Here is a 12,087-nt window from a genome sequence, read left to right as displayed (position 1 = left end):
TTGGATTGTAGCAAAAACAAACATTGGCATCCAAAACGCTTGTATTTTTTATGAGTTGACCGACTGCCGATAACAGACGAAGTCACACAGGACCTACTCACATCATTAAAGATGAAGGTTTTCTGTACTAATTTGCCTTTAGGTATTTCTGTGAGATCGAACCAGACATCCCCAATCTTCTGATCAAACTGGCCGGGATTAGCCTCCATCAGTGCTATTTCTGAAACAGAAACATCACGTTATTCACAACACAACACAAAAGAAGGCAATGTCATGAGACACACCAGGAACAGCACGTCACAATATATCCCCTTTAGATCAGTGACCGAACGGTATGTACATATAGGCAAGGGGTATCTAGTTTAAACTTGTTTCTTCCGGAACACTTAATTTAGATTTCTAAGTTAGAACTACGGTTTCGTTTACAAATCGGATTCTCTTTTAAGGTCAATAACATATCGCAACGTTCGCCTTAAATACATATCCGGGTCACTGGGGATATCCTATTAGCCGGTTAAGAGTATATGTATATGTCAGCAAAGGCTTCTGGTTAAAAATTGTTCACGAATAATCATCAATGAGATAAACTGTTCACTGGTATAGTGTGTCATAGCGTGTAAGTAACATTTGCAGCAGATATGCACACCAGTTCATCTCATTGTTTAGTTCATAGAATGATGTATTCGTACTAAATGTTTGCGAACAACTGGTCTTATGCTAAATATGAACCGGATTACACTGGTTAAGAGGTTAACAGAAGTCTGTAACGGGTCATTGAGGAAGTTCGGATATCATACGTTAGTTTTCTCTACATATTCAACAGACTAGATATAAAAGCTCATAAATCCGGAACAGGACGCTGGCTTACCGACATGTACAGACATAAAACTCACGGATTTCATTGTGTTCATTTTCATCCAGGAGGTAGGTGAATTCTTCGGCCCAGACAGGGTTAACCTCATTGTCAATGGCAGCAGTCCTTCGGCGACCTTCAGGGGCTGTCCGAATTCTTAAAACTATGTAGGGGTCTGGAGTATCCACTGAAAAATTATTACATTTCTTTAAAAAAGTTACTCCGGGGTATTCTCAAAATGTAGGTTTCAAATAACAATTGCTGACAAATATAGATAGGATGGATTAGATTCTTATTTGTAAATCTGCTCGAAAAGCAACAGTATATTAAGAAAGGGTAAGAGAAATTGGAATCCGAAAGAAAGATAAAACGTGTATATCCATATCAGCACAACCTCGTATGAGAGCAGGACAGGTGTGCTACTTACGTATGTCCATCCATCCTTTTGTGATGTTGCGTCCACACAGGACCCGAACTGTGAGGATTAGGCATGGCTTGTGTTCCACCTGTAGAAGACAAGAATACAAATGTCACATGAAATTGGTAAAAAGGCCAATGGCGAGGTAGACTCGCACCTAAATGTTTTAAAGTTCTAGGTGTTTGAGCATTACATGATAAAATAAAGAGGTGAACACAAAGATAAGTTCATTACTTCTTCCTATTACAGATTTGGTGTTGTCGAGCTCTCCTGATAAAAAGGTGAATAAAAGGCAAAGATTTTCCATAACCTGGAAACTGCTTCCTCGTACCTTGGTATAGAGCATAATAAGTAAAAATATATGCACCAAAAAACATTATCAAAAATGATAAGTTTTTGGATTTTTTCTTCTTTTGTTTTCGCCTGGACAAGAATAATGCCAAGTAAGTGAAGAAAATGAAATAGCATTGTCTAAATATGGAACAGGATATGTAACTAATTGTTGGGCGTGATGCTATGTTATCAGTAGCCTTTAGTTGGCCTAATAATATTCTGGCACCTTGTCATTAGCTAACATCATAAAAAAGGAAAAAAGAACAAGTGAGCTTTTAGATATTTTGTACCATATAACCGAAGCTATATTTCAATAATTTTATGTTGTATTAAAATTCTATTTTTAAATGGATACTTGCGGTCCCTGATGAATGCAACTCTGAACTGATACGAGCTGTTACGCACTGAAGTTAGCTGTTACGAAAAAAACGTTTGCTGAGGACCATCGCGAAGGGACAGGTCATATCGGCCCTCAAAATTCCCCTCCCACACGATTAATCTTTTAATTTGTCAAAATACAGATATACATTTAAAAATCTGCCAACAAAGAGATCTAGCTGAGAGAATCTTTTAGATATACAGTAAGGATTGCGGTATGCTGGATGCTGAATCTGAACAATTACTATAGATTCACTAGTGCATTCGAGCCAAAAAGCACGTACTGTTTTTGTAACCAAACAAACATAAACAAATACGTCAACGATAATTAAACTCTTCATCATTGTGCATTATCACCAAAACGTCATCAGTTAATTCGCCAATGTTGACAAGAAAAAACAAAAAACAAATGCACCATCCTACAACCCACTTTTTGTACATGTCGGTTGTCTATGATATTTTATCGCCTGGCTTATATTCAAACAGTGTTTGCCATGAATTTGCAACATGTAAATGAGAGTTTTTACAAGATTAATTGCAATTCAGCAATGCAATCCGGTTATGTAAATTGCTTTGATATATATATTTATAAATGTGTCACGTTTCCACATAGACTTAAAACTTCTAGAATTTTCCCTTAGTAACAACCCGACATCTTATTAGATAGCAATGACAGAAGATATGCATCGCTACTGTTACATATTTATGTTTCGCTTCAATGAATTCCGTCATGAATCGTTGATTCTTATGTAACGGTTCTGATATGCATGTACTTTTATTTCTAGGTAATATGAATCATACCTTGAGAAGGGTATCATATGATATATTCAGGTGTAATGAAGAGCTTGCTCTCAAAGCATGTGAAAGCGCTAGTGTGTGTTTCTGGTTTTGGTGTTTTTTATTATTATTACTATGTATATCCATCACAAGGACATTATATATTTTTAATTATATATATATATATATATAACAGCTCATATGTATGTATATTTCGAATCATGAGTATAAAATTACATTATACAGTACTTTTGTCCTAGGATCGTCATTGACGCTTGGAGTAAAACCCTAAGTGTCGAGATAAAAAAGGAAGTAGAGAAAACCAAGGAATTTCTGCTATTTTGATACCGCCCCTCGTCACGATGTGTACATATATTTATATAAGACAGGTTCCCTAAGTAGGACAGGCCGTGTTACCCACGAAGCAATGTCAACAGAATGTCCCCTCGTCTTAAAACTGTGATTATATATAATATAATAAATAATGTGTAACGGTAAAGGATATATACGTAACGATAATCATGATACAGGTAATGGTACAAGTGATACAGGTAACGGTACAGATGATACAGGTAACGGTACATATGATAAAGGTAACGGTACAGTTTATACAGGTAACGGTACAGATGATACAGGTAACGGTACATATGATAAAGGTAACGGTACATATGATACAGGTAACGGTACAGATGATACAGGTAACGGTATAGATTATACAGGTAACGGTACAGATGATACAGGTAACGGTACAGATGATACAGGTAACTATACAGATGATACAGGTAACGGTATAGATGATACAGGTAACGGTACAGATGATACAGGTAACGGTATATATGATACAGGTAACGGTATATATGATACAGGTAACTATACAGATGATACAGGTAACGGTACAGATGATACAGGTAACGGTACAGATGATACAGGTAACTATACAGATGATACAGTTAACGGTACAGATGATACAGGTAACGGTACATATGATACAGGTAACGGTACATATGATACAGGTAACGGTACAGATGATACAGGTAACGGTACAGATGATACAGGTAACGGTACAGATGATACAGGTAACGGTACATATGATAAAGGTAACGGTACAGATGATACAGGTAACGGTACAGATGATACAGGTAACGGTACAGATGATACAGGTAACGGTATAGATGATACAGGTAACGGTACAGATGATACATGTAACGGTACAGATGATACAGGTAACGGTACAGATGATACAGGTAACGGTACAGATGATACAGGTAACGGTACAGATGATACAGGTAACGGTACAGATGATACAGGTAACGGTACATATGATAAATGTAACGGTACAGTTTATACAGGTAACGGTACAGATGACACAGGTAACGGTACAGATGATACATGTACAGGTACAAATGATACATGTAACGGTACACATGGTACAGGTAAAGGTACAGATGATACAGGTAACGGTACACATGATACAGGTAACGGTTCATATGATACAGGTAACGGTACACATGATACAGGTAACGGTACATATGATACAGGTAACGGTACACATGATACAGGTAACGGTACACATGATACAGGTAACGGTACATATGATACAGGTAACTATACAGATGATACAGGTAACTATACAGATGATACAGGTAACGGTACAGATAGAGGTAACAGTGGAAATGAAACTAAATCAGATTACACGCGGTATCGTGGCTATATATTGCTGTCTGTGTTAACATGCGTTAAGCGTGGTACTAGATATAGAACTATCCGAGATAACAATTCACAAATCTTGACGACCCATGGAGGAATTTTACATAACTGTGGCAATGTTTGCTTAATCGATTTAGTCTTGTCTCCGTGACCTGACGTCTGTATTCCTGGTAGAAGTCGAGTTATGTGTGAAGACTGTGTATTTTGTGTCTGATATTTTGTAAGAGTCGCGTGATCGAGCCGGACATACCAAAATAACCCTTTAACAACGTCCTACTTTTTCCTACATAAATTGTTTAATGCCATCTTTAATTGGCTATGGAGTTACATAACATCCATGTTTCTTTAATTGAATATGGCGTTGCATAACAACCATGTTTTGAAGTCCTAACTATATTACTGTAATAACACCGTCAAAAATTGGTTGAAATTTAATTAACTGTGACGTTGCATTAACCTTCCGCTGGCCTCTGGTGAGGTAACAATTGGTGTGACGCCATTGCCAATGACTAGACCTATCATTAGATGTCACAGCTTCTGACGTGACATTGTTTCTGCTTGGTTCATTTCCAATTACCAAATACAAGTATCAACACTATATATGGACCTATGGTAACTGTAATATCTCTTTACACACTTTCAATGAGATATTCAAACACAAACAGAAACCCGTTTTAGGACCGCAATGATCATAATGAAATATTCCTAAGCACACATGCATTGTGTAAAAAGACCCTCAAAATAAGGAATATATTCTGAATAACACATAAACTTTGTAATAGGACCCTTGGCAAAAATGCTTATGGAATATTCGTATTTGAACATGCACCTGTATTAGGTTCCTCATTAGATATAACGGATTAAGAAGACTCTCGTTGAATAAAATGAAATATGATACTACAGAGTGCATACATACACAGGTACAGTTGTATCACGTAGCCACGTAGACCGCTTCATGCAATGTATTTAAGGGCCCACAATAATATTTGATTGGGACACTTAAATTTATGTGATGTGTAGTGGAATTCTTCAAATCAACTGTGACAGTTACGTATTGTGTAATATTATTCACAGCCAGCATACGTACATACAGTAAACTACAGTCAAACAAATGCTCCTATTGTGTACTATAGACACTTGTGAACATAACAGCATGGCTATTTTGGGGTTTGATAATTTGTGTAACTTGCCACAAAGTAACTCTACAGAAGAAACTGAAAGCATCTAATGCACATTATTGATGATTTTGAGAAACTATATGTCCAAACAAATATTTTGGTATGTTCAATACTTGAAATGAACACCATTTATTTTCGCGAATATTTTCTATGACTTTCGAGAACAATGCCAAATATCTGGAGAAACAGACACAATAAGCTACAAGATTTGTTTGTTTTTGTTTAACGTCTTATTAACAGCCAGGGTCACTTAAGGACGCGCCAGGTTTTGGAGGTGGAGGAAAGCCGGAGTACCCGGAGAAAAACCACCGGCCTATGGGCAGTACCTGACAACTGCCCCACGTAGGTTTCGAACTCGCAACCTTGGTAGCTTGCAGAATAAACTATGTACAGTATGGTACAGCTAGCTCAGGCTTTAACGGGGTTTCTTTAAGTGAGGTACAATGTCACGTGTCGCTTATATCACTGCGGTCTTTCAATATTATATACTTTTATAGATACCCGATACCGTACTAACCGAAAGTTGGCCTAAGCTTCAATTATCAAAATATATAAATTGTGTAAATAGTGTGGTCGCTGGTCGTTCGTACAGCCTCGGTCTGAATTATCGCGGTGAAGCTAGTCCAGCTTGAGCCCTATGTCATTAGGTACAACGTCACGTGTCGCCGCTTACACCACTGCACTGCAAATTTTTCATCAACAAGTGCTTGTATCCGATATCGTAGCGACCGACATACAGGAGAGCTAGTATACAAACAGCTGAACTCAACTTCAATGTCACAAAACATCAATTGAATTTTTAACAGTGTGATCGCTGGTGGTTCGGACTACGGCAGTTCTACGATGAATAAATAATACCTAATATACAATACAATCGGAACCCCTCGTCATTACCCTAGCAAACGTATGCGTAAACTGGTTTGTTTTGAAGAATGCCGGTGAGTCAAAGTGACTCTGTAAGACAAACATTAAATATAAGTTAAACTTGAAAAGCCATAATAAATTGGCAGTGCCATTTCCCGGCATTTGATAACAAACTCATGTCTTTCTTTTGATCATCCGGGCATGTTACTCTGCACGCGCAGGTTTGGGCTCAACTTCTATTTTTGATGTTTATTACATACTTTACATAGGAATTGTTGCTGAAACTGATCAGATTTGAAGGAAATTCATTAAAACAAACCGATAGCAGGTTGTGAAGTTTAACTTGATATGTTTTTATATCTAAACATTAGAAATAAAAACATAAGAATTCTTTAACGTAGGCCACGTACATACATATCTCTACTGTTCAACAAAAATATTCAAGACCGTTGCAACGACTTTTGAAGACACTTGTGGGGTCATTCAATGGACATTCCATGCAGAACAACGTTTGCATTTACATACGTTTAGATAAACTCAAGATAACCTCCTCTGATTTTGATGATTTAAATTACATTTCCCAATAAACATAAACGAAACAGCAGCCTTGACAACTATTATTGACTTAAAACTGCAAAACATAAATCTTAATAAATAGTACTCACCTCAAATACTTGGTAGGGATCAAACCTGAAGATAAGAAAACAGGAAAATGGTAATTTATATAAACTATAATAGTTCGTGAAATACAGACTTCGTCAGTTTGCAACAAATTATAATAATTCATGAAATACAAACTCGGTTATCTATAACAAAATATAACATTCGTGAAATACAAACTTGGTTAGTGTTAGTGAAATATAAGCTCGATTAGTTATAACAAAACATGATAGTTCTTGAAGTATAATTCGGTTAGTTATAACAACATATGATAGTTCGTGAAATACAAACTTGGTTAGTTGTAACAAATCATAATAGTTTGTGAAAGACAAACTTGGTTAGTTGATATAAATTACAATAGTTTTTGAAATACAAACTCTGTTAGTTAGTTGTTAGTTAGTGAAATATAAACTCGGTTAGTTATAACAAAATATAATAGTTCGTGAAGTTAAGAATTGGTTAGTTGTAACAAATTATAAAAGTTCGTGAAATATTAACTTGGTTAGATTTTAAACAATAATACCTACGTTTATGTAATATAAACATATCACCATACGATATACGATAAACATATCACCATACGATAAACATATCACCATACGAAATAAGATTGTCGCATATCGTAACATTATGTTTACTGGCAATATAAAGCTCCAAGGACACCATTTATTTAAGGGTCAGAGACAAAACAACAAATAGCACAAAAAGGCTTTCACTTCACGACATATCATTAAATGTTAAAGCTGTACATATACGTCATAGTAATACCTAGTTTCAGTTCGTGAGAAAAACCTTACAGTAAACTACTCCACAAAAGGCTCGAATGAATAGCGGTTTTTTTCGACCTTTAGCGAGAAATTCCTTGTTGCAAAAGTTGTAAGACTATACAGAATCTATACAACATTTGCTGCTTGAATAAAAATCTAGCAGGGATAGATGTTTCGATTGTTTCGTATTATAATGCATTGTGCATTGAAAAGAACCCCTACTTCTAAAATGACACTGACCCTTTATTTCCTGTATGTAATATGCACCTTTAATGCATAAATGATTAAGATTATAAAAGCTTTTGTTGAAGTAGTTGTAAATTACAACTGCTACAAATACTTATGTATTATAATACGCATTATATAAGTTGTATTATTTCTCAATACTGTTGAATTGTTTTTCAGCGACTAACAACTTTGTATACAAAGAGCAGTTTCTCTCTTCTCTCCCTCTTCTCCCCTCTCTCCCTCTTCTCCCCTCTCTCCCTCTTCTCCCCTCACCTCACTCCCCTCCCTCCTCCAGTCACAGTAGAAAAGGTAAAGCTGACAAGATTCAGATAAAAAAAACATGATTTTTCCCGAAACAGTCACAGTAAGAAGGGTAAAGCTGACAAGATTCTGATAAAAAAACAGGATTTCTCCCTAAAACAGTCACAGTAAAAAGGGTAAAACTGCACGACAAGATTCAGATAACAAAACATGATCTCCCTCTAAAACAGTCACTGTAGAAAAGGATGAAACTGGCAAGAATCAGATCAAAAACATATTATCTCCCCCTAAAACAGTCACAGTAAAAAGGGTAAAGCTGACAAGGATCAGATCCATATTAACCCTGGTCGTCCTCGAAATCCGAGCCGTCCTAAACAGAAATCAGCCAACGTCTTTTCCACGCTTATTGATAAACGATGTAAACTATTTAACAAGGAATATTTGTCTGTATTATATGTCTTATTTGACAGACGACCTTAATCTGTCATCCGCTGAGAACTATTGTCAGACACGAAATAAAGCTCGGCCTACCAGGGACTTCATTCGGAGCGGTGTCTACTGACTGCCTCGGTATATTTTATACCGACAAGTCTTAGGTAAACAGTGTCTACCTGTTACAGTATATAAAGGGTTAAAATCTGGATCATGCCGATAGTTTTTTCCTAAATCTCTTTCAGAAACAGTCAAGGTTTTAAGCATGTTCCCTTTCCGATTAGTTTTTTAAAAAATACACATACATTTTGACTGGCCAATAATTCGACCCGGAAGAAATATCAATGTCTTTAACAACACGACGGTGTCGTTTTTGTTCCGTTTCTCGGCGTAGAATATCGCGTTCTATGTCCCGTTCATGACTGTATCAGTTTCCGGCTGAGCGCGCACAGTAACTTGTTATTTATATATTATATTGTTTAGATAACCTTAATATGTTGTCTATACACTTTTGATATGAGTAGTTTAAAGTTGATATAATTAAGTAACCTATTTTCCAGTTGGTTCCATGGAGAGTAAGCAATCTCCATAAAGCTTTATACTGGTTGAAATTGGATTGGTCACGTGATCCGAAATTACTAAATATGTCCATCAAGGTTTAAGGTAACCGGATTTTTCGTTATTTTCTTTTAATTACTATATCGAGCGCTGATAAGTAATGAAATATTTCATAAAAATAAATGCATTGTCTCAAAGAAAAACAAAAACAAAACAAACAAACAAACGTATAACCAAAGTGGTCAGCAGGCATACCATACTTTGGGCTAACTGATATATTAACCGCTATATAAATAAACACACAAGCCTCTGGCTATACCGATGTAAAAGCAATTCATTTAAATTGGAATTTCTGTCTGATTTGAAGTTTTCACACTGCTTTTGAGGGGCATTTAAATAAGATATTTGTAATAACTCGCTGATTACAGGTAGAGTCGCAGGTCCTTGACACACATAACCAACCACGCGGTCCTTATACATGTATGTGTAAGCATATACAGTTTACTGTATATGATATAGAATTATACGGACCACATGGCTGAGAACTTATTTCAAGTCCCTGTGCCGATAAAATCGCACCATACAAATCATAGTATGTTCTAACGTCTAAAACTTTACAGTGTAAAACAGCTTATAATGTTTTTTCTGGGTTTTTTTTATTGTTATTATTTCTACATTTGTATTATCTATTTCAGTCGCTCCTGCAAACACTTTAAAATAAGTCGTATACATATTTGAATTGGTGTTCCTAAGCATCGTCACAAATTACGTACTAGATGTAAGAAAACTTCCGTGGGGTTTCAAAGTATCGCGAATGTGAACAAATGAGAAATTAAGAAGGATACACGTCAAAAATTACAAAGAGAAAAAAATATGCGTCCCAGAAGAGTAAGCGTCTTGCCCTGACGACAACACGTGTAGATGCGAATTAATGTCACGTTTTCAAAGTGAAAACCGGTGTGGTGACAAAGAATCATCAGTTTATCACGATGTTTGTTCTATTAACATGTAAATACAAGTAATGAAGTGTTAAATGAATTGTGTAATTGTTCCATGGCACGCAATTATATTGCTGTCAAACAAACATAAACCTTGTTGATTTTATCAGCAACCACAGGTACTCGGCCCGAATTTCATTTCACGGTCCATATATGTACAGATAATATAAATATACATTTCTAAATATACAAGTCCTTGTGTCGATGCGTGTTGTAGGACTATAACATAATTTAATGTTTTATTATTCATTGCCTCAAGTAAAGCCGCTTAAAAGTGAATCCCATAACAAATCGTACACATAAATCGATGGACACGGCTTGGTGTCTATGTTCTCAGTATCTTTGTGTACTAATGCGATATTATATATCATTGTGACGTGTTGCTATCCACGAAGGAAGTTAGACTAAGTAAGATAAGTATTTTGTCACAGGACACTAACCATATCCGATAGAAGACCCATATAGTGTGTTATAGGAGATAAACACATAATACGTTTTCACGTTTATATATATTGATTGTGCAAACAGCTGACTGAGCCAATAGTTTTTGCTCATTATCAGTTACCGATCTCTAGCCAAGAGTTGTCGTCCTTTCCACTTATTTCAAAGAACGACAACTCTGGGTAAGGCGTGTATTGACAGACAGTTCCACATAAACTTAAAGGTGCGTATTAGAAAAAAGTCTGAGTTATTTATTATTGTTTCTCAAATAATCAAATGTAAACATCAACAAAACAATGTCATTTGTAAATCCGGTATACAAATAGTGGTCATTAGCAAAAGGTGTATGGTTGCCAAGGCAACGCGCTTGGGGCGCACACCCATCTTCTTTGTGAATAACACAATACATTACTGGTTCACCTGATTGTTTTCGTTGCTTTGTTTAGCCAATGACCTGTAAACAATTTATTATGTCTAGTGTCAGGTGTGAATCTCAACTATTTACAGTGTTTTGTATACATTTACTTAATGCCCTATCTCAAAAGAGTTCCAGTGGAATTTGTACATCATCTTCACCACTCTAAGACACCATGCAATAATAAATCAATGTATTTAATGCCTTACCATACGATCATCTCGCGAGATCTGGCGTGTAGCTTTAAGCGATAATGTCACCTATGTCACATTTACATGTATGTGCTAACAACAGATCGCAAGTTACATTGTAAGTGGTCAGTTTGTCTTTTAGCTCGCTCTCAAAAAGGTCATGACTGAGAGTGAGGGGCTGGGACGAGAGAGGGCGCTACGTAACCTGTAGTTGCTAGGTAGCACGACGGTACCCATGCATGTCGAATAATGAAAATAAACTTGTATACCACGTTTTTCGATCCCACTTACAACAAGTTAGGCAAAATTAACAAAAGTTCCAAACATGATGTATGTATATATACTACGGCCTCGCTCAACGAATTCTGTCGGAGTAATTTTTAGAACTGTAATATGATCTGCAGTATCATACTGTAATATAACCGGAAAATACATATACATGTACATGATAAAAGCCGTGCTCCGTATGAAATCATTCAATGTATACTACATGATTGTTGATGCATAATAGCTCTGCCCAGTATGTACCGTGCGCTCAGCTGAAATTAAAATATTCAGAAAAAAACAACATTGAGACCAATTATATTATCCGGTTTTCGAAGCTATTTTCTGTAAGCGTTTTAAACAT

General features: G+C 36.1%; 1 protein-coding gene across 6 annotated transcripts in view; it reads right to left on the bottom strand.

The window, feature by feature from the left end:
* The window catches only part of LOC117342021 (cytosolic phospholipase A2-like), a 53,126-nt gene that overhangs the window by 9,193 nt on the left and 31,846 nt on the right, over nucleotides 1–12,087 (bottom strand). For all 6 annotated transcript variants that reach the window (XM_033903968.1, XM_033903970.1, XM_033903969.1 and 3 more), the window contains 4 exons: nucleotides 7,174–7,198; nucleotides 1,281–1,359; nucleotides 894–1,040; nucleotides 102–220 (listed from right to left, as the gene is read on the bottom strand). In XM_033903968.1, the coding sequence (XP_033759859.1) occupies nucleotides 102–220; nucleotides 894–1,040; nucleotides 1,281–1,359; nucleotides 7,174–7,198 (370 nt within the window). The remainder of the gene's footprint in view (nucleotides 1–101; nucleotides 221–893; nucleotides 1,041–1,280; nucleotides 1,360–7,173; nucleotides 7,199–12,087) is intronic.

Source organism: Pecten maximus, chromosome 14 (assembly GCF_902652985.1).
Source record: "Pecten maximus chromosome 14, xPecMax1.1, whole genome shotgun sequence".
Taxonomy (NCBI): domain Eukaryota; kingdom Metazoa; phylum Mollusca; class Bivalvia; order Pectinida; family Pectinidae; genus Pecten; species Pecten maximus.
The sequence above is the reverse complement of the archived record's forward strand: the minus strand, read 5'-3'. Positions and strand labels throughout refer to the sequence as shown.